The following is a 24,071-nucleotide window of genomic DNA, read 5'->3' as shown; positions in this document are numbered from 1 at the left end:
TCCCATAGGATTGTGGGATAGTCATTAGTCCCCAGCCAATCGTAAGTAGGCAGGTTATAACATCCCTCCCCCCCAAAGTCCAAGGAATCTACCGAAGACCCTGGCGAAGGAAGGCGTCAAACTCGTTTGGCCGCAGGCCGGACGCCATTTGCACGCGGCGGTGGTCAGGCGGCGTGTAACGAGACGGAGACCGGCGCTTCCGTGATGAACGGTGCGGTTGTACATCCACGGCCTGTGGACCCGAGGATTCCCCCTCTGATTCATCCTGTGTCTCCATCTCGGAGTCAGAGTCTGCTGCCTCCGTCATGTCAGCGTCTCTGTCTCCATTCGGTCCCGTAACGACCTGTGCAGGCTTCGAGTGAGGCACCAGTGGAAGATTTGGAGGACTACCTTCTCTTGTCTCTGGTCTTTGCGGCTGTTGAAATGAGCTCCGGGGGCGGGGAATCTTTTGAGGGGATGATCTTCTGGACCGGACGTGGTCTACATGTTTTCACTGGAGACGACCCTGGGCTTGCACTTGGTAAGATATAGGGCCAGTTTGGCGAAAGATTACACCAGGAACCCATTGGGCACCACCAGCAAAATTCCGCACGAATACTGGGTCACCGGGCGCAAACTGCCGAATCGGACGATGCCGAGACAATCCCTGTCCCTGCCGTTCTTGTGTGCGGCGTACTTTTGCGCCAATGTCCGGGAATACCATACTAAGGCGGGTGCGAAGTCTTCGGCCCATTAGGAGTTCTGCGGGAGCTGCCCCAGTCACTGCATGGGGGGTGGTCCTGTACGTAAACAAAAAGCGAGCCGGTCTCGTGTCCATAGATCCGGAAGACTGCTTCTTTAGGCCTCTTTTGAATGTTTGCACTGCAAACTCTGCCAACCCATTTGAAGCCGGGTGGTAAGGGGCAGTGCAGATATGGCGGATGCCGTTCATCTTTGTAAACCTAGCAAACTCCTCACTCGTGAATGGAGTGCCATTATCCGTGACCAGCACCTCGGGGAGGCCATGCGTACTAAATGATAAATGCATCTTTTCAATTGTTGCGCAGGACGTTGTCCCCTGCATCTTATGCACCTCCAGCCATTTGGACTGGGCGTCAATTAGTAGAAGGAACATGGATCCCTGAAAAGGGCCTGCGAAATCTGCATGTAAGCGTGCCCAAGGCCGCCCTGGCAATTCCCAGTGATGTAGGGGCGCGGCCGGCGGAAGCTTCTGATGCTCCTGGCAAATGGAGCAGTTTTGGGCCACCTTCTCAATGTCGGTGTCGAGGCCTGGCCACCAGACATAACTCCGGGCCAACATTTTCACCTTGGTCACGCCCGGATGCCCATTGTGCAAGTCTGATAATATCAGCTCCTGGCCTTTTTCTGGGACAATCACACGCGTCCCCCACAAGAGGATGCCGTCTTCCACGCTGAACTCTGACAGCTTGGAGGAAAGTGCCCGCAACTCGCCTGGGAGCTATCTATGCTGCCCACCATACAGGACTATGTGCCGAACCTTTGACAAGACTGGCTCCGTCTGGGTCCACTCACGGATCTGTGATGCCGTGACAGGCAAGGTGTCCATAAAATTTAGGGTTGCAACCACCTCACCGGTCGTGGGGGTCGACATGGGGCCGGTCGATAAAGGCAATCGGCTCAGTGCGTCGGCATTTGCTATCTGCGTACCTGGTTTGTGCTCCAGAGAATACTCATATGCAGCAAGCAACAAAGCCCAGCGCTGGATCCGTGCAGAAGCAATGGGCGGTATTGTCTTATCCTCTCTGAAGAGTCCCAGCAGGGGCTTATGATCAGTCACGATAGTGAAATGGCGGCCGTACACATACTGGTGGAAGCGTTTCACCGCGAAAACCACTGCCAGGCCCTCCTTCTCGATCTGCGCGTACTTTTTCTCCGCTGCAGTCAATGTGCGGGAGGCGAAAGCTATCGGTCGCTCGGCCCCGTTCTCCATCTTGTGGGACAGGACAGCCCCAATACCATACGGGGATGCATCACATGTGACGAACAAAGGCTTGCCCGGATCATAGTGGGTTAGTAACCCAGACGACGACAATTGTTGCTTTACCCGCTGGAAAGCGGTTTCTTGCGGCTGACCCCAAACCCAGGTGTGATTTTTCTTTAGCAGCAGGTGCAAGGGGGCCAGCGTAGTTGCCAGATTGGGGAGGAACTTCCCGTAATAGTTTATGAGACCGAGAAAAGAACGAAGATGCGAAGTGTCAGTCGGGGTGGAGGCATGTTGAATTGCACGCACCTTCTCTGCGACGGGGTGCAGACCCTCGCGGTCCACCCGATAACCTAGGTAGACTACTTCTTTTGCCTGAAATACGCACTTTGTGTGACGTAAACGGACTCCAGCCTCCGAAAGGCGTCTAAGGACAGCCTCCAGATTTTCCAAATGCTCTTGCTCCGACGTCCCTGTAATCAACACGTCATCTAGGTAGACAGCCACACGTGGTAAACCTCTCAAAATGCCCTCCATAACACGTTGAAAAATTGCGCAGGCAGAGGATACTCCAAAGGGCAACCGTGTATATTCATACAGGCCCCGGTGTGTGTTAATTGTTACTTATGGTCGGGAGGCAGGGTCCAGCTCCAACTGCAGGTAGGCGTGACTCATATCTAATTTTGTGAATGAGAGTCCACCTGCAAGTTTCGCGTAGAGATCCTCTATGCGAGGCATTGGGTATCGGTCGAGTCGGGAAACTGTATTCGCTGTAAGTTTATAGTCGCCACACAAGCGAACTGTGGCATCTGGCTTCATTACTGGTACAATTGGTGCTGCCCAGTCAGCAAAACGGACGGGCCTGATAATACCCAAACTCTCCAAACGAGTGAGCTCCCCTTCTACCTTCTCGAGCAAAGCGTAAGGCACTGGGCGCGCCCGGAAATAGCGCGGCGTGGCTCCTGGTTCAACTTGGATACGGGCTACGGCCCCTTTTATTTTCCCCAAACCAGGCTGGAATACCTCTGGGTATCGTCCTAGCACTTCAGTCAACCCTCCAGAAACTGTTTGGAGGATGTGCTGCCATTGCAACCGCAAATGGCGCAACCAGTCCCGACCCAACAGGCTGGGCCCATGGCCACGCACTACGATAAGTGGGAAACGCCCCTCCTGGCGTCCATAGACAACAGGGGTCATTGTAGTTCCTGCAATGTCCAGTGGTTCCCCCGTGTAGGTGGCCAACCTGGCCTGTGAGTCAGTTAATGTAAGGGTCTGTATACCCTGCTTGATGCGGTCGAATGTCCTCTGGGCAATCACGGAGACCGCTGCGCCAGTATCCAACTCCATCTCCAGCGGGTGGCCATTGACCCGTACTGTCACCTTAATGGGGGCCACACGGGGAGCTGCCACACATTGCAGCTGTAGGCAGTCGTCCTCCGTCTCCACGTCCTCAGGAGTGGTCGCCACAGGTTCATCCACATGGAAGGTACGGCCTCTGGGCTGGTCCCAGTTACGGCCCCTGGGCTGGTCCCAGTTTCGGTCGGAACGACGGCGCCTCTGGCGTCCCCAGGACCGCCGTCCACGACGGGGTCGGCGCCTACAAGTCTGACACGGACATGGCTCCTCATCCATTGGCTCTGGAGAAGGCTCCCTTCGGGGAGGAATGTCCGATGGCCACTGGCATCGGTCCGGTCGTTGCCTCGCCCAAGGTACCGCAGGAGTGCGGGGGGACGTTTTTGGGCGGAAAGGGTTGCGCCCCAAGGCATGCACTTCCATTCCCTGTAGCTCCTGTACTCCTCGCTCTGCGCTCTCTCGGGACAAGACTATTTGTATTGCCTGTTGAAAAGTCAATGTTGGCTCCGCTAACAGCTTTCTCTGGGTGGCCGCATTGTTAATACCGCAAACCAAACGGTCGCGTAACATTTCTGACAAGGTCTCACCATAGTCACAGTATTCCGCAATCCTGCGGAGCCTGGATAAAAAAAATCGGCAAGGGATTCTCCAGGGGTCCTCTCAGCGGTATTAAACCGGTAACGCTGGACTATCGTGGACGGGGTTGGGTTAAAGTGTTGCCCCACTATATTCACAAGTTCGTCAAACGTTTTGGTGTCCGGCACAGCTGGGTACGTAAGGCTCCTAATCACCCCAAACGTATGCAGCCCGCAGGCGGTGAGCAATATGACCACCTGGCGCTCGTTTTCAGTGATATTGTTTGCCCGGAAATAGTAACGCATCCGTTGTGTGTACTGGTTCCAGCTTTCCAGCGCAGCATCAAAAACTTCCAAACGTCCATACAGAGGCATGGTATCATAGAAAACAACTTCCAACCTGTATCCAACAAAATCCAGGGAGGTGGCCTCAGCAGTGTAGATAGCTATTCACTTTTACCTTCGTCGCCAGTTTTGTAAGGGCCACGAAGAATCCAGCACGAGTTTTAAGGATACAAAATAATAAAGTTTATTTACTATAACAATATATACATAACAGTAGCAGTAACTTCCCTTGCTACCTTCTCCTTCCTGCTGGTTCCTGAACTGGCCAGCTTATTTATACTAGGAGTTTCTCCGCCCCCCTCATTGGGGAAGTTCATACTCCCATAGGATTGTGGGATAGTCATTAGTCCCCAGCCAATCGTAAGTAGGCAGGTTATAACAGTAAGATAAGGGAAATGGGGGGGTCTAGGCCCGCTCAGCACTACCACAGCATGCATCAAGTGTCTTAGGAAAGAAAGGCTAGATTATTGAAATTAAGAAGGCTTGTTGATTCACCTGATAATGACTGGTGCTGAGCTTCCAAAGGTTCAGCACTTCAGTGTGCCTAATAGGGTCAAATCAATAAGTCCATCACAGACATAAATTTTCAAAATATGCACACATTCTGGGATGCCACTGATAGCCTGTCCCTTCCACAGCTGAAAAACTAATAGCCACAATGCTGGCAAATGCCACATCGGTTAGACTGGTACAGACACAATCATACAATTGTGGACTGTTTTATCCCATATCCAGTGGATGGCGCTATTAGTCAACCAGTCCGAGACCAAGTCAGGTTAGACTGCTGACTTGTGAAGATGAAAATCCCAGAACGTGAGTTTTTGTTCTGCAAACATCAAAATGACATTGGAACTTTTAGAGAGTTCATATTGTCTTTGGCTATGTTGGGCGCAATCTAACCAAAGAAAACCAGAGCCCGTTCCAGGTGGGATCTGACGGCACCTTTTTTTCCGGGCCTCAAATGAGGAATGCCCAGCCCAGGCTGCACTGAGCTGCATTTCCTGCACTGAGGAGCTCCGATCTCTCGAGTCTGATGCGACACCTGAACGCCTCCTCAATGCCTCAATTCACCTATTGGGGCGTCCTTGAGCCCTCCGTACCACACCTCACATGGGCAAGGCAACCCGGGCCAGATCCCTGGTGTGAGCAAAATGCTACTTGGGCACCTTGGCATTGCCAACCTGGCACCCCGGTAGTGCCCCTGCTAGCCTGGCAGTGTCACCCGCGCACTGGCTGCCATTTGGGTGGCACTGCCAGGGGATCAACGTGGCACTGCCAGGGAGCCAGGCTGGCAGTGCCAAGGTGCCTGGGTGGCATCAGCAGCACCAGGGTACCACCCGGTCCAGATTCCAGTCACCATCCTCCGGTCACCTGGGAGACCCCCCACCCCCCAAATTGCCAGTACACCTGGTCCCCGTTTGTTGGGGACCAATAATAACCGGTGCCCGGCTGGGGTCTCCTTGGTAGACCCCAGGAGCCGGTTCAATCTGGCGAAGGCAGAGTTAAATGAGTTTTTGAATGGGTCCTGCCCATTGTGGGCGGGATCCAGATCACAACGTCTCGCAAGATCTCATTAGACCTCATGAGGCGCAACGAGCATCGCGAATCCTGGGAGAGGCCTCTTCTGGGGTCTACCGGCCGTGCCCTGTTCTGATTCAGGCAGAATGTGGTCAGTAAATCATGCCTGATGTTACCCTTTCTCTGTCCAGGATGTTATTTTTTGGACAGGAATCCACCTGAGCAGCAAGAGGTTTTTAAAAAATTAATTTACGGGATGTGGGCTTCGCTGGTTAGGCCAGCATTTATTGCCCATCCCTCGTTGCCCTTCAGAAAGTGCTGGTTATAATGATATGTATATTGACTGGGATGTAAAGAGTTAACAAGTTAATGATAATGTTTCTTACCACCAGAGGGAACTATAGAGCATTCATATATATATATATCGTCTGACTTTGGGGATTCTGGGAATTAAGTGTTAGGAGAGAGCTGGAAGAGTATCAGGCATGGGAGCAGTTGTATACTTGAGAGTTCTGTAAGTTAGAGAGAGCATAGTTTTATATACTAACCTTCTACTTTAGGATTGTGGTCGAATCTTAGTTAGTAGTGTAATAAATTTATAGTTTTGTTCATTAACAAATCTTTGTGTTCTTTATTCAACAGTACACATCCAAGCCAACCAGGGACAGCAGAATTGAGAACATAACATTGGTGAGCTGCCGTCTTGAACTGCTGCAGTCCCTGAGGTGTAAGTACACCCACTGTGCTGTTAGGAAGGGATTTGTAGGATTTTGACCCAGAGACATGAAGGAACGGCGAAATATTTCCAAGTCAGCATGGTAAGTGACATGGAAGAACACCTCCAGATGGTGGTGATCCCATCTATCTGTTACTATTGTCCTATAAGATGGAAGTGGTCGTGGGTTTGTAGGTGCTCCCTAAGGAATCATGATGAGTTCCTACAGTGCATTTTGTACATAGTACACATAACTGCCACTGTTTGTTGGTGGTGGAGGGATTGAATGTTTGTGGAAGGAGTAGCAATCAAGCGGATTGCTTTGTGCTGGATGGTGTTGAGCTTATTGAGTGTTGTTGGAGTTGCACTCATCCAGGTAAGTGTATTCTATCACACTCCTCACTTGTACCTTGTACATCAGTCATTTTCAAAAGTAGGATCGTGCCCCGTGGGTGGGTCGCGGGCAGGTGCCATGTGTCCCGCTGTTCCTGATCGCAGGGCCATGCATCAGCGTTCTCGACAGCGGGAAGAGTGCCTAATGGCGCAACCAGCTTTTTAAAATGCCGGATGCAACTGGCATTCAAAATGCTGGCCATTCCACGCATACATGCTCCTTCAGCAGTGCACAGGCCTGGAGCCCAATGGGGCAGAACGCCTTCTGCTGGCGCGCTGACCCAGGAACAGATTTTTTAAAAATTCGGTGGAGTCTTCCTTTCTGAAGCGGCAACAGAGAGCAGGTCACGCATTCTGGCTGGGAGAGGGATTCCTCCATTTTGCAGCTCCAAGGATCTCTGGTGAATAACCCATTAAGAAGAAGCTGAAAACAGGAACAAAGCAGCGTAACGATGATTACTTGAGGTAAGGGTTATTAATTGTTCTACTGCAAATCAGGATTTAAAGTTCATGTGTTATATGCAGGGAAGCACTGACAAATAAAAGTTAAAACTCTCAAAACTTCAAAGATATTTGAAGACTAAGTATGGTAAGTTCGAGGACAAACCTCTTTATTTTTTCAATGGACGCAGTGAGATCTTCAATTATCAGCTGAAGTCATTATCAGAAATGTAACCTCGAATAACAAAGCAAGTGAGATCGCGAGGACCAAGCAGGCTCACCTGTCACATTGAAGGTAAGTGAAAATGGTGGGCCACGAAATTCCAGGCGGTGTGGGTCACGAAGGTCGGCTGGCATGTGTCGCAAATGTCAGCCAGCTTGGGTCACGAAGGTCGACCAGCGTGGGTTGCAAATGTCGGCCGGCGTGAGTCACAAAGGATGACCCGCTTGGGTCCCGAAGGATGACCCGCTTGGGTCCCAAAGGATGACCAGCGTGGGTCCCAAAGGATGACCAGCGTGGGTCCCAAAGGATGACCGGCATGGATCCCGAAGGATGGCCGGCATGGGTCGCAAAGGTCAGCCGGTGTGAGTCACAAAGATCGGCCGACATGGGTCCTGAAGGATGGCCGGTTGGTAAAAACAGGTCCCGGGCAAAAAAAGTTTGAAAGGCACTACTGTAGACGATGTCAGGGGAATTCAGCGACGGTAATGCTATCGAATGTCAAGGGGTGATGGTTAGATCCTCTCTTGTTGGAGGTGATCATTGCCTGGCACTAGTGAGGCGCAAGTGTTATTTGTCACTTGTCAGTCCAAGCCTGGATATTGTCCACGTCTTGCTGCATTTGGACATGGACTGCTTCACTACCTGAAAGTCACGAACGGCACCGAATATTGTGCAATCATCAATGAACATCCCCACTTCTGACCTTATGATGGAAGAAAGGTCATTGATGAAGCATCTGAAGATGGTTGGGCCTACGACATAACCCTGAGGAACTCCTGCATGATGTCTTGGAGCTGAGATGATTGACCTCCAACCACCACAAGCATCTTCCTTTTGCCAGGTATGCCTAAATCACCTACGGCTTTGCCCTATGATTCCCATTGACTCCAGTTTTACTAGGGCTCCTTGATGCCATACTCGGTCAAATACTGGCTTGATGACAAGGGCAGTCACTCTCACCTCACCTCTGGAGTTCAGCTCTTTTATCCAAGTTTGAATCAAGGCTGTAATGAGGCCAAGAGCTGAGTGACCCTGGCAGAACCCAAACTGAGAGTCCGTGAGCATGTTATTGCTAAGCAAGTGCCACTTGATAGCACCGTTGATGACCCCTTCCACCAATTTACAGATGATCGAGAGTAGACTGGTAGTGCAGTAATTGGCTGGGTTGGAATTGTTCGTGTTTCTTGTGTACAGGACATACCTGGACAATTTCCACATTGTCAGGTCGATGAGTGTTTTTACTGTTCTGGAACTACTTGGCTAAGGGCGCATGTCTTCAGTACTATTGCTGAGATATAGTCAGGGCCCATAGACTTTGCAGCGTCCAGTGCCTTCAGCCATTTCTTGATATCACATGGAGTGAACCGAATTGGCCGAAGATTGACATCTGTGACACCGAGGACCTCCGAAGGAGGCTGAGATGGATATTCCATTCGGCACTTCTGACTGAAGAGTATTGCGAATGTTTCAGCCTTACCTTTTGCACTGATGTGCTGGGCCTCTCCGTTATTGGCGATGGGAATATTTGTGAAGCCCAGGTCTCCAGTGAGTTTTTTAAATGTCCACCTCCATTCACTGCTGGAAGTGGCAGGGCTGCGGAGCTTAGAATTGATCGAATGATTGTGGAATTGCTTAGCTCTGTCCATTCCATGCTGTTTATTTTGTTTGGCACACAAGTAGTCCTGTGTTGTAGCTTCACCAGGTTGATACCGCATTTTACGGGATGTCTGGTGTTGCTCCTGGCATGCCCTCCATTGCGCTATTCATTGCGGCCACATGAAGCTAAACTTGGATGCTGTTGCCCCTTATTTCTGATTGCAAAAATTGTTGTAATGTTAAGTCCTTTAAAAATCCATTAATGGCATATTGTTCAGTCCATTTGCTTTAGAAACAAAGTCTTCAGCATGGAAATCTAGCCATCTGTGGTCAGGGCAATTAGGTTTGTGGGGGGGGGTTTGCAGTTAATAAAGGTACCTGTGAAGTTACCTTGCCTTCTTCTTGTCCTCCATCTTCACACATCTTGGGTGGGATTCTCCGACCCCCCGCCAAGTCGGAGAATCCCCGGGGGGGCGGCGCGAATCCCGGCCCACCGCCCCAAATCTGGCTGCCGGATTCTCCAGCGCCGTTTTTCGGGCGGGAGTGGGATTCACGCCACGCCAGTCGGGTGCCATTGGCAACGGCCCCCCGCCAATTCACCGGGCCCCGATGAGCCGAGCGGCCGTCCGTTTTGGGCCAGTCCTGCCGGCGTGGGTTACGCATGGTCCCACACGGCAGGACCTGGCAGGTAAGTTGGCGGGGGTGGTCCTCGGGGGTGGCGCGGGGGGATCCGACCCCGGGTGAGGCCCCCACGGAGGCCAGGCCCGCGATCGGGGCCCACTGATCTGCGGGCGGGCCTGTTCCGTGGGGGCACTTCTTCCTTCCGCGCCGGTCCCTGTAGGGCACCCCATGCCTGGCACGGAGAGGAGAACCCCCCGCGCATGCGCCAAAATACATCGGCCGGTCTGCGCATGCGCGGAACCACAAACTCACGCAGTCCCTTCGGCACCGGCGGAGCGGCGGCAACCCCTCCGGCATCCACCGAGCCCTAGAAACTGCGGAGAATCCCGCACCTTCGGGGGCTGTTGACGCTGGAGTGGTTGGCGCCGGTTCTCCCGCCGGGGGGGGGGGGGGGGGGGGGGGGGGGGACTTAGTTCCGCAGAAGGGAGAATCCCGCTGCAGGTATTTAAAAGGTGATGTATTGCCACGAAAAATATTAGACTATTCGAGTAGGTTTTTTGAACTAGGAACTAGTCAATGTGCAAACAATGATTACTTTCTGTCTGAAATGTATCAATTTCATACCAAGCTGTAACACCATCTGCTGCGCAGGTGAATCGAAAAGATCCGCTAGCAGTTTTCAATGAAGAGCAGAGATCTCCCAGTGCACTGATCAACATTGCCCCCCTTAATCTACAGCACCGAAAACATATTGGTTAATTATTCAGTTGCTATTTGTAATATGTGTGATTACATTTCAAAAATAATATCCCACGGATGTGAATAAAGGCAAGTTATTTTTTAATCTCAGTACATGCTTTGGGTTTGAAATCTGCCTCAGATTATTGAGCATTCCTCAACAGATACAGACCTTTCTCTCTCCAGAAAGCCCGGCTGTAGTAAACAATACACTTAATGACGGATCCCATTGGCACACGCTGTATCAACTGGTTTCGCAACGGAGGCAGTGGAGGACTGTAGTGAATTTGCTGAGTGAGGGTAGGTGGGATAGCACTGATGACATAATCAGCCTAGAAATAGCACAAAGGAAATTAATCATAGAATTTACAGTGCGGAAGGAGGCCGATCGGACCATCGAGTCTGCACCGACCCACTTAAGCCCTCACTTCAACCCTATCCTCGTAACCCAATAACCCCTCCTAAACCTTTTGGTCACTACGGTCAATTTAACCTCCTTCTGAGGGCATCATAATAACATTCAAAAGCCTTCGAACATCGGCCTTGAGCTGCCTGCACTTTACAAATCCCATCTGGTCTTCCCCTATCACCCCCGGGCCACAATCCTCTATCCTAGTGGCCACACATTCAGTAGAGAAATTGGCCTGTATGACCCACATTGCTCCAGATCCTTCTCCCGTTTTAGGATCAATGAAATCGAGGCCTACGACATTGTTGGGGGGACGACTCCCTTCTCTCTTGCTTCATTAAATGTCCTCACCAGCAGTGGGCTCAATATCTCTGAAAATTTCTTATAGAATTCCACCGGATAGCCGTCAGGCCCCGGGTCTTTGCCCGACTGCATGCCCTCCAGCCCCTCGATTATTTCCTCAATCTCAATTGGGGCTCTCAGCCCTTCCACCAGGTCCTCATCTACTCTCGGAAACCTCAACTGATCCAAAAACGTCCCCTCCACCCCAGCCAGGGGTTCCGATTCATATAATTTACTGTAAAAGTCCTTAAACACTGCATTCACCCCCACTGGGTCCAGGACAGTATTCCCGCCTCTACTCTTTACTTTACCTATCTCCCTGGCCACCTTCCTTTTCCTGAGCTGATGCGCTAACATTCTGCTTGCCTTTTCCCCGTACTCATAAATTGCCCCCCTTGCCTTCCTCAACTGTTCCACCGCTTTCCCGGTGGTCAGCAGCCCAACTCCGCCTGTAACCTCTGCTCTTCCATCAGTAGCCCCACGTGGGGGCCTCTGAATATCTTCTGTCCACCTGGAGTATCTCCTCCACTAACCTATCCCTCTCAGCCCGTTCCACCTTTTCTCTGTGGGCCCGTATCAAGATTAATTCCCCTCTGACCACTGCCTTCAAAGCTTCCCACACCGTCGCTTCAGGATCATTTGTTTCCAGGTAGTTTTGGATGGACTTGTTAACCCGCCCACAGATCGCTTTGTCCGCTAGCAACCCCACATCCAGTCTCCACAGCCCGGCGGGCATTGCCCTCTCTCCACACTAACCCGTAGATCCACCCAATGTGGGGCTTGATCCGACACTGCGATTGCCGAGTACTCAGTGTCCACCACCCCCGATATTAACGCCTGGCTCAAAACAAAAAAGTTGATGCGAGAGTATACCTTGTGGACATGTGAGAAAAAAGAAAACTCCTTCGCCCTTGGCTGTGCAAACCTCCATAGGTCTACTCCCCCCATCTGTTCCATAAACCCCTTCAATTCTTTTGCCGTGGCCGGCCTCCTCCCTGTCCTGGATTTTGACCGGTCGAATTCCGAATCAATGACTGTGTTAAAATCTCCTCCCATAACCAGGTTATGTGACTCTTACCTAACACCCGCCTCATAAATTCCACATTGTCCCAATTCGGAGCATAGATGTTCACAAGTACCACCCGCACCCCCTCCAGCTTCCCACTCACCATTATGTACCTACCCCCCTTGCCTGACAAGATTCTCCCTGCCTCGAATGCCACTCGTTTGTTGAGCAAACCCCCCTGGTCTTTGAGTCCAGCCCTGAGTGGAATACTTGGCTAACCCACCCCTTTCTCAATCTCGTCTGGTCTGTAACCTTTAGAGATGTCTCTTGTAGCATTGCCACGTCCGCCTTCAGCCCCCTCAAATGCGCAAACACGCGAGCCCTCCTAACCGGCCCATTCAATTCTCTGATGTTCCATGTAATCAGCCTGGTCGGGGGGCTTCCCCTAACATCAGAAAAAACAATGAAAAAACAGCCACTTAAGAAAAAAAAACACCCAAAAACAGAACGAGCCCCAAAGACCAAATGCTCCGTTCCTTCTTGGCCCACGGCAGAACCTGTTCCTTGTCCAGGAATCGGTGTAAACGTGCCACCATCGCCCTTGGCGGCTCGTTCGCTCGAGGTTTCTTCGCGAGGGCTCTGTGCGCTCTATCCACTTCCAGGGGCCGAAGGAACGCCTCAGCCCCCATCAACTTCTCCAGCATGTTGATACATAGGCCCTCGCATTCGATCACTCTCTGCCTTTAGGCAGGCCGACAATTCTAAGATTCTGCCTCCTGGACCTGTTCTCCAGGTCCTCCAGCTTCTCCTACATTCTTTTCTGGCGGTCGTTCATTATCCCCACCTTGGTCTCCAGCACGGTTATGTATTCGGACACCTTTTTCTCCACCTCCTGGATCGCTGTTTCGTCGGTTTCTTGATTCTGCACAACTTGATCAATCGAAGCCTTAATCATGTCCATCTTGGCGAAGCAATCGTCGAAAAACTTCACCAGCTGCTCCGTCGACCACTGTGCCGTCTCCCCGCCAGCCCTTGCTCTCCGCCATGCTTTCCCGCGTTACCGGCTCTGCTCGCGTCTTCTTTATAGGACTTTGTCTTCTCACACGGCCACTTCTGGTCCAATTCTCCATACACCGGAGGGGGATTTCTCCTTACTGTCTCACTCTTCACTGATTTATCCCATAAAATCCGGAAAAAAACAGTGGAAAAAGGTCCAAAAGTCAGTCACAGGCGGGAGCTATCAAATATGCGACCTACTCCTCCATGGCCGCCACCGGAAGTCCCTGCAGAATTGTATTCAACCACAATCTGCAACCTCAAGGCCTGGCATATTCCCCAACTCTACCATTACCATCAAGCCAGGGGATCAACCCTGGTTCAATGAAGAATGCCGAGAGAGCATGCCAGGAGCAACCGAAAAATGAGGTTTCAACCTGGTGAAGCTACAACACAGGACTACTTGTGTGCCAAACAGTAAGCAATAGACAGAGCTGAGCGATTCCACAATGAACACATCAGATCTAAGCTCTGTAGTCCTGTCACATCCAGCCGTGAATGGTGGTGGACAATTAAACAACTCACCGGAGGAGGAGGCTCCACAAATATTCCCATCCTGAATGATGGAGGAGCCTAGCACATATGTGCTAAAGACAAGGCTGAGGCATTCGCAACAATCTTCAACCAGAAGTGCCAAGTGGTCTCCATCCTGGTCTCCTCCAGACGTCCCCAGCATCACAGATGTCAGTCTTCAGCCAATACAATTCACTCCAAGTGATAGCAAGAAATGGCTGAAGGCCCTGGATACTGCAAAGGCGATGTGCCCTGACACTATCCCGGCAATAGTACTGAAGACTTGTGCTCCAGAACCTGCTGCACCCCTAGTTAAGCTGTTCCAGTACAGCTGCAGCAATGGCATCTACCCAGCAATGTGGCAAATTGCCCAGGTGTGTCTTGTACAAAAAAAAGGACAAATCCAAACCAGCCAATTACCACCTTATCAGTCTGCTCCCCACCATCAGCAAAGTGATGGAAGGAGTCATCATCAGTGCTATCAAGTGGCACTTACTCAGCAATAACCTGCGCAGTTTGGGTTCCAGGGTCACTCAGCTCCTGACCTCATTACAGCCTTGGTCCAAGCATTAACAAAAAAGCTGAATGCCAGAGGTGAGCATTTGACCGAGTATGGAGCCCTAGCTAAACTGGAATAAATGGGAATCGGGGGGGAAATCTCTCCGCTGGTTGGAGTCATACCTGGCACAAAGGAAGATGGTTGTGGTGGTTGGAGGTCAATCATCTCAACTCCAGGACATCACTGCAGGAGTTCCTCAGGGTAGTGTCCTAGGCCCAACCATCTTCAGCTGCTTCATCAATGATCTCCCTTCCATTTTAAGGTCAGAAGTGGGGATGTTTGTGGATGATTGCGCAATGTTCAGCACCATTCATGACGCCTCAGATAATGAAGCAGTCCATGTCCAAATGCAGCAAGACCTAGACAATATCCAGGCTTGTGCTGACAAGTGGCAAGTTACATTCGCGCCACACGTGTACCAGGCAGTGACATCTCCTACAAGAAAGGATCTAACCATCACCCCTTGATATTCAATGGCATTACCATCGCTGAATCCCCCACAATCAAGATCCTGGTGGTTACCATTGATCAGAAACGGCGCGATGTCCGCCGACTGGCGCCCAAAACGGCGCAAATCAGTCGGGCATCGTGCTGCCCCAAAGGTGCGGAATGCTCCACATCTTTGGGGGCCGAGCCCCAACCTTAAGGGGCTAGGCCCGCGCCGGACGAATTTCCGCCCCGCCAGCTGGCGGAAAAGGCCTGTGGTGCCCCGCCAGCTGGCGCGGAAATTACATCTCCGGGCGGCGCATGCGCGGGTGTGTCAGCGGCCGCTGACGGCATTCCCGCACATGCGCAGTGGAGGGAGTCTCTTCCGCCTCCGCCATGGTGGAGACCGTGGCGAAGGCGGAAGGGAAAGAGTGCCCCCACGGCACAGGCCTGCCCGCGGATCGGTGGGCCCCGATCGCGGGCCAGGCCACCGTGGGGGCACCCCCCGGGGCCAGATCGCCCTGCGTCCCCCCCCAGGACCCCGGAGCCCACCCACGCCGCCTTGTCCCGCCGGTAAGGTAGGTGGTTTAATCTACGCCGGCGGGACAGGCATTTTAGCGGCGGGACTTCGGCCCATCCGAGCCGGAGAATTGCGGGTGGGGGGGCCCGCCAACCAGCGCAGCGCGATTCCTGCCCCCGCCGAATCTCCGGTGCCGGAGAATTCGGCAACCGGCGGGGGCGGGATGCACGCCAGCCCTCGGCGATTCTCCGACCCGGCGGGGGGTCGGACAATCTCGTCCCTGAACTGGACTAGCTCTATTAATATTGTGGCTACCAGGGTAGGTCAAAGACTAGGAATCCTACAGCGAGTAACTCACCTCCTGACCCCCAAAAGCCTGTCCACCATCTACCAGGCACAAATCAGGAGTGTAGTGGAATATTCTCCACTTGCCTGGATGAGTGCAGCTCCAACAACACTCAAGTAACACTCCAACATCATCCAGGACAAAGCAGCCTGCTTGATAGCTCCTCCTTCTGATGGAAATGAGGCTATGACAAATGAGGACTTTGAGATGATTGTTATTACTAAGGAGGGACTGATGGGCAAGCTAATGGGGCTAAAGGTAGACAAGTCTCCTCGCCCTGATGGAATGCATCCCAGAGTGCTAAAAGAGATGGCTAGGGAAATTGCAAATGCACTAGTGATAATATACCAAAATTCACTAGACTCTGGGGTGGTCCCGGCAGATTGGAAATTAGCAAACGTGACACCACTGTTTAAAAAAGGAGGTAGGCAGAATGCGGGTAATTATAGGCCAGTGAGCTTAACTTCGGTAGTAGGGAAGATGCTGTAATCTATCATCAAGGAAGAAATAGCGAGGCATCTGGATGGAAATTGTCCCATTGGGCAGATGCAGCATGGGTTCATAAAGGGCAGGCCGTGCCTAACTAATTTAGTGGAATTTTCTGAGGACATTACCAGTGTGGTAGATAACGGGGAGCCAATGGATGTGGTATATCTGGATTTCCAGAAAGCTTTTGACAAGGTGGCACACAAAAGGTTGCTGCATAAGATAAAGATGCATGGCATTAAGGGTAAAGTAGTAGCATGGATAGAGGATTGGTTAATTAATAGAAAGCAAAGAGTGGGGATTAATGGGTGTTTCTCTGGTTGGCAATTAGTAGCTAGTGGTGTCCCTCAGGGATCAGTGTTGGGCCCACAACTGTTCACAATTTACATAGATGATTTGGAGTTGGGGACCAAGGGCAATGTGTCCAAGTTTGCAGACGACACTAAGATGAGTGGTAAAGCAAAAGGTGCAGAGGATGCCGGAAGTTTGCAGAGGGATTTGGATAGGTTAAGTGAATGGGATAGGGTCTGGCAGATGGAATACAATGTTGACAAAATATGTGGTTATCCATTTTGGTAGGAATAACAGCAAAAGGGATTATTATTTAAATCATAAAATATTAAAACATGCTGCTGTGCAGAGAGACCTGGGTGTGCTAGGGCATGAGTTGCAAAAAGTTGGTTTACAGGTGCAACAGGTGATTACGAAGGAAAATGGAGTTTTGTCCTTCATTGCTAGAGGGATGGAGTTTAAGACTAGGGAGGTTAAACAGCAATTGTATATGGTGTTAGTGAGGCCACACCTGGAGTCTTGTGTTCAGTTTTGGACGTACTGGCACTGGAGGGTGTGCAGAGGAGATTCACTAGGTTAATCCCAGAGCTGAAGGGGTTGGATTATGAGGAGAGGTTGAGTAGACTGGGACTGTACTCATTGGAATTTAGAAGGATGCAGGGGGGATCTTATAGAAACATATAAAATTATGAAGGGAATAGATAGGATAGATGCGGGAAGGTTGTTTCCACTGGCGGGTGAAAGCAGAACTAGGGGGCATAGCCTCAAAATAAGGGGAAGTAGATTTAGGACTGAGCTTAGGAGGAACTTCTTCACCCAAAGGGTTGTGAATCTATGGAATTCCTTGCCCAGTGAGGCAGTTGAGGCTCCTTCATTAAATGCTTTTAAGATGAAGATAATAGTTTTTTGACGAGTAAAGGGATTAAGGGTTCTGGTGTTCAGGCCGGAAAGTGGAGCTGAGTCCATAAAAGATCAGCCATGTTCTCATTGAATGGCGGAGCAGACTCGAGGGGCCAGATGGCCTACTCCTGCTCCTAGTTCTTATGTTCCACAAACATGAACCCCTTCTACCACCGCCGAACAGTTGCAGCCATGTGTATCATCTACAAGATGCATTGCAGTAACTCACCAAGGTTCCTGAGACAGCACCTTCCAAACCCACGACCACTACCATCTAGAAGGACAAGAGCAGCAGATAACTGGGATCCCCACCATCTGGAGGTTCCTCGCCAAGTCAGTCACCACCTGACTTGGAAAGATATCGCTATCCCTTCACTGTCGCTGGGGCAACATCCTGGAACTCCCTCCCTAACAGCACAGTGAGTGCTCAAAGACTGCAGTGGTTCAAGAAGGCAACTTACCACCACCTTCTGAAGGGCAACTAGGGATGGGCGATAAATGCTGGCTTAACCAGCGACGCCCACATCTCGTAAATGATTTTTTTTTAAATGAAGGGTTCACTGTGCCATTTTCAGGATAAATATGATTCTGGCCTAATTGCACCATCCTATAACTATACCTCACTAGACCAATAAAAACTACATGGTCATGCCAAGGTGTCCAAAATGATACAGGTGCAGCATTTGCTGTATTGCCAATAACATCATTGTATTTGAACACTAAGGTGCCATTTCCTTAATGGGCCTCGGTAGTAAGTTGATAGAGCAGCACTTCACCATAAGTTTGCATTTATGTTGCACCCTGGGTGTAACAAACGACCCAAGGAGCTTTAGATGGATGTGTGGCGAATGGATGCTGAGCTGAAAAAGAATCATTTATGAGTGGTGACCAAAATCTGGTTGAAATGCAGTTTTGAGGAGTTTGAGGTTTTTGTTTAAAGAAGCTGAGGGAGCTGGAAAGGCAGAAAGGGTTTTAAAGAGGGAATTCAGACACTACGACCCAGATATCTGAATATTTTGTTCTCAATGATGAGGCAAAAAGACCAGAATCTGAGAAACAAAGTGCACAGAGGAAGTATAGGTTTGGTGGAATTTTCAACGCTCAGGAATAGATAGCAGAGCTTTGAACCAATTCGGACTGATGGAGGGTGAAGGATGGGAGTGCAGGAACAAGAGTGTTAGAGTAGTCAACTCTAGAAGTGACTGAAGCACCGTTAAGGTTTTCAGTAGTGGAGGGGTTGAAGTAGGATGAGCAGGAAATATTGTGGAGGCAGAAGGAAACAGTCTTTGTGATGACAAGAATGTAGTGGTGCCTGAAGCTCAACTTCAGGGTTGACTGAGAGTAAGCAGAGAAGGGAGCAGAATCAGTAGAAATGGAGCAGAGTTTGTGATGAGTGCTGAAGACAATAGCTGGTCTTCTAAATGCTGTAGTAGCTAGAACGCTCTAGAAGGGCAGTGATGTCCAAACTCAGAATGCTCAAGTCTTAGACCCTTTCGATCCCTGCCTCAAACCTTCGCTTAACTTCACTGTCCTTCTTAAAGAAAAGCTCTCATGGTCAGGAACGTTAATAAAATCACTTTATATCATTTTCCATCCAATTATGTTGACTATTTTTCACGACAGTGTTTTATTAAGGAGACTGGGTAGCTTGGTGCACTGTCCTGCCAACTGAGTTTCCAATGAACTGTTGAAACTTTCTGTGTCAGCTGACTGTGAAATGGAGAGCTGGTGCAGACATGATGGGTAAATTGACCTCCTTCTCAATTTATTGCTGAATGAGTCTAAACACACAACACAAATCACCTTTAATTTGGCACCAACATCACCAAACTAAGAGAGGCCACAAGAAAACTCATAAGGAAAGTAATGCATTTCTGGAGTGGGGGCTACGCCTGATTGTTGGTTATTTGTTGTCCAAGTTGAGAAAAAGTGTTGTTTGCTCCCCCACAATTTGATTTTTAAAAATCATTACTTAAAAAAGCTCATCAGTACGTTTCTCAAAAACTTCTCAAATATTTTACAAACAGTGAGTTATTTGTTGCATAGGCAAATTCAGCAGCTCTGTTTCATTTAACACGTTCTTACAAGGTAGTGCCATAAATAATCTGTTAATATCATTTGTCAGTATGAGTTAAAGGATGAATCTTGGTCAGGAAATTGGGGACCCTCCATTTTCTTTTTTGAATAGTACCAAGAGATTTGCTCTTCAACTACTGGAAGGAGCATTGATTTTAGAGCTCAGTGAAAATGTGGGATGTCATTATTTAAACAATGATTTTGTGTTTAAGAATATTAATGGACAAATCCTGTCTTTAATAAAACAAATAAAGTTGGCACATTGAGTGTGACGTTAGCACATTTTACAACTTGACAAAGGATATTGGGCTAGTTAGACACAACTGACATTTAGTATGGCATTCACAGTAATCTGTTGCCCACACACCTCATATTCTTCTCCATGCAATGTCTCCACACGGATAGTCCCCTCAGTTTGTTCCAATCGCACCACTGGACTGTTTAACTTCACACGATCCTTCATTCGCTCAGCCAAACGCTCACTGATTTGCCCCGAACCGCCAATAAATTTCCTTTCCTGATGAGATGAAAGGTTAAACTCAATGTGCTGCATCTTCAAAGGAAAATCAAGGTAAGTAGCATTGAATACAAACAAAACAACTATGGCAATATTCGGCATCTGGGACAAAGAACAGGGGAAACATTTTTCACATAGAGAGTTGTGAGGCTGTGGATTGCACTACTGGAATTGGTGATGGAAGCAGAGACCATGTCAACACGTACCAACCACTTTGGGCGCGATCTAACAGGATCTCGCAAGACATTGCGATCTGGAGTGGGCGGGACCTAGATTTGCACATTAAAGTATGCAGTAAGCAGCATTTTAATATGCATACGCCGGAGTTACCCAATACACGGGATCTAACCCCAACGCCTCGGAGGTTCCGAGTGAGCGCCGGTTAGCACTGGTCTCCACAAACATGGACCAGACGTACCGACACTTGGGAGGGGGTGGTCTCTCAGGCTACTGGAGCAGCTGGGCAGTCGGGCTCTGGACAGGGTGGTAACCTGACACCCCTGGTGCCACCCTGGCACCCTAGCACTGCCAGGGTTCCAAGGTGGCACAGCCTCTCTCAGACTGGCAGGACCAAGGTGACCAGGTGGTATTTCTCCCGCACTGGGGATTGGGCCTCGGGTGCTCTGCCCTTATGAGGAGGGGTACAGGAGGCTCGATGACCCCCTTGTAGGTGAGTTGGGAGGTTCAGGAGACTGTCATGGTGCCCCGATCTCACTCGTCAGTGTAGGAAATGGGACTGTGCGAACTCGGTGGGGTGTTCGCCGCTGAGTCCCAGGAATGAAGCAGAGTTCAGTTTGATAGCGGGATTGTTCTCGGCGCTGCCAGCACCGGGAAACACCCGGCTAAATCCACTCGACACTGTTGCCTTTTCTTTCTACTTGGTTTCTTCTGTGGCTCTGTTCCAATTGTGGCAATCAGTGAGTTTGCCCTTCTTTCTGTGTTATCTATGTCTTAATGCTTAGAGTCGCCAGGTATCAAGGGATACCACCACAAGTTTCAACCGGCTATCGATCAAAGAGCCAAACACCAGTTAGTTAGTTCAAGGTCAAGGGTACTTTATTTACACACAATTAGTCATGCAACATAAACACTACTAGTTAACTACACCTATCGACTAAGACAACCTGTACTTAACTTCGGGCACCCGGCTTAGGTCAGAAAACAGTGGCCGCTGTTCAATTTTGGATCTCTCAGGTTCGAAGGAGTAACTGCTGCTCAGCTGGGCTCATCCATCTGGTAGCAAGTGTTGAACTTGGACTCAGTTCTGGTGTTGCTGCACTTGGCGATGGCCGTGACCGGGCAGTCCTTCGATTTGGGCCTTACTAATTGGGTGATCCCTGATCACTCTGTTCAATTCCTTAACCAATAAGTGGGTGCGGATTGGATGGCTGGGCATGTCCCAAGTGGTCACTGACCCCGTTGTTTGCGTTTCCCTTGAACAGGGAGTGGCGCTGAAATGTCTGGGACTGTCCCGGCTGCTTGAGTACCAGTCCTTTGTTTTGGTGAAGGTGGGCCATCAAATGCTAATCAGCCCCATTAAAATGCTAATTGGACAGAGTTTCGATACCGTCTGGATTTCTGGCTTACGAATATGCATTTCAGGCTCTGAGGCTGCCTGAGTCTTGGCTTGTCCATTTTACCTGCCAGGCTTTGCGAGTTTCACTGTACCTAGTTGGAAGTGCCCATCCCAGATGGCGACAACACGGGACTCTGTTTAATTTCCCTTAAATCACACCCTTTATGTTAGTTATTGAGAGGAAAGATGAAAAAGGGATGGAAGCAGGATAGATAGAATTAGGACTACACCTTGTCTGGACAATAAATACCCCGGAGGTTAGTGTCAGTGCAAAATCAAACCAGCTTATGTTGCTAAATATGGAGCATAAATCAGATATGAACACCTGAATGAACACTAAAGTGATGTGGAGTTATAACGTGATTACATTGTTTTTCATTCTTGATAAGATATTTATAGTTTGAAGCTAGGAAATTGTCACAATTCCATTTTGAAAGTGGCCATCAAGTATCATCATTGGATGGAAAGTGCCAATTGATATAATGAATGAAATGAATCTGACTGGATTTTCTGAGCTGTATTTTCTTGAGTGACAGCTGAAATTCGAAGGCCTAAGAAATATCAAGCTCTCAAACCTGGCCTCCATTGGTGGTAGAAAATATCCGCCTTGTCCCTCCGCACTGTCTCACATACCACAGAAACCAAAGAGCAGAGACTTCGTACGGCTCCGAAGTGACATTAACGTTGACAAAGAGTGTTGCAAAGTCTCTGGCCACCCTGCAATTAAACATATAGGGTAAGGTTCCTGGTTAAAGTATGCAATAACCCTTCACAGCACTTTACTGTTTACTTTCTCCCATTTTAAATAGGACCAAATGTTTGGCAGAAATAAAAGGAGGTCCTTGAAGATGGCAAGACAGATGGATAAGGTGGTCAAGGAAGCATATGGAATGATTTCTTTCATTGGGCGATGTATTGAATACAAAAGCAGAGATGTAATATAGAACTGTATAACACGCTAGTTAGGCCACAGCTGGAATTTTGTGTTCGGTTCTAGTCACCATATTACAGGAAGGACATAATTGCTTTGGAGAGAGTGCAGAGGAGATTTACAAGAATGTTGCCAGGGCTTGAAAGTTGCAGCCATGAGGAGAGATTGGATAGGCTACAGTTGCTTTCCTCAGAATCCGGGCGAAAGACAGGACGAACGGCTGAAGCAGAGGTGATTGCAAGACGACAACGGCAGCGAAAACCATCCGGGAGAAGCAAGTGACAACACCAGCACCAGATCCATTCGTGTATTGCCCTCTGTAATTGTTCTGTAATTGTTTCTCCGGCACCCAAATGTATATGTACCGTCCCAGTTTCCCACCCCCCACAAACAGATGCCTACTTATGTGTTAAAAATAATATTACCAATTGTACAGAGTTGCTGTTGTTGAGCTAGTGCATAATATCCTACGGTAAATATACTTTGTTCAAAAACCCAATTAAAAACATTGATAAAAAAAAGAACAGAGAGGGCCAAGGGGTGATCTAATTGAGGTGTACAAAATTATGAGGGGCCTTTATAGGGTAGAGGGGAAAGACCTGTCTCCCTGAGCTGAGGGGTCAATCACCAAAGATTTACCAGATTCAAGGTGATTGGTACAAAGATTAGAGGGGACATGAGGAAAAACATTTTCACCCAGGGGGGTCTCGATTCCCCAGCCGCATGTTTCTCGGCCATGTGCCATTCTCTGGCTGCGGGATTCTCTCTTCTCACCGCTTGTCAGCGAGATATCCCGCTGAAGCCATCCCCTGCCGCAAAACCCACGGTGGGGGGGTGGGGGGGGGTGCCCTGCTGGGAACAGAGAATCCCAATGGCCGGAGAATTCCGGCCAAGGTGTTGGCCATCAGGAATTCACTGCTTAAGTTGATGGTTGAGGCTGAAATGCTCAATGCCTTTAAAAGGTCCCCCCCCCCCTTTTTGGCTGGCACAGACATGCTGGGCTGAATGGCCTCTTTCTCCACTATAACATTTCTGTGGTTCTAAGGGATTCCCTCCTTTTTATTTTTTTTAACCGAGTTTCACCTGTAAATAAATCTCCTACATCTTCAGACAAGACTATTATTATCACCCCCACACCAAGAGCATTTTGTCTCAATTGGAAAGTCCAAATTACAGTCCAGCCTGTGTAAAGAATATGGATTGGTGTCTTTTTCCCTTCTGGAGACTTATTGGAATAACTAATCTGGGAATAATTCATGAAAATAGTTTTGAAGCAGCGTCACTAGATTGGTTGCTGGGATGAGAGGTTTGTCCTGTGGTAAGAGACTGAGTAAATTGGCATTCTACTCTCTGGAATTTAGAAGAATAAGAGAAGAGCCAATCTCTTTGAAGCATACGAGGTTCTGAAGGGACCTGACCGGGCAGACTTTGAGTAGTTGATTCCCCCTGGTTGGGGAATCTGGAACATGGGGACACAGTCTCAGGATAAGGGGGTCAATTGTTTAGGATTGAGATTAGGGGAAATTTTGTCATTCGAAGGGATGTGAATCTTTGGATTTCTTCTACCTCAGATGGTTGCGGATGCTCCATTGTTGAATCTATTCCAGGCCCAGGGATAGATGGATTTTCAATTTCTAAGTGTATCAAAGGATATGGG

General features: G+C 49.5%; 1 protein-coding gene across 2 annotated transcripts in view; it reads right to left on the bottom strand.

Moving 5' to 3' along the window:
* Positions 1-24,071, bottom strand: part of LOC140421010 (amine oxidase [flavin-containing]-like) — a 131,122-nt gene that overhangs the window by 40,748 nt on the left and 66,303 nt on the right. For both annotated transcript variants that reach the window (XM_072505280.1, XM_072505281.1), the window contains 3 exons: positions 22,059-22,200; positions 19,758-19,907; positions 10,633-10,792 (listed from right to left, as the gene is read on the bottom strand). In XM_072505280.1, the coding sequence (XP_072361381.1) occupies positions 10,633-10,792; positions 19,758-19,907; positions 22,059-22,200 (452 nt within the window). The remainder of the gene's footprint in view (positions 1-10,632; positions 10,793-19,757; positions 19,908-22,058; positions 22,201-24,071) is intronic.

The sequence above is a fragment of the Scyliorhinus torazame genome, chromosome 5 (assembly GCF_047496885.1).
Source record: "Scyliorhinus torazame isolate Kashiwa2021f chromosome 5, sScyTor2.1, whole genome shotgun sequence".
In the NCBI taxonomy this organism is placed as follows: Eukaryota; Metazoa; Chordata; class Chondrichthyes; order Carcharhiniformes; family Scyliorhinidae; genus Scyliorhinus; species Scyliorhinus torazame.
This window is presented reverse-complemented; position numbering and strand designations above follow the sequence as displayed.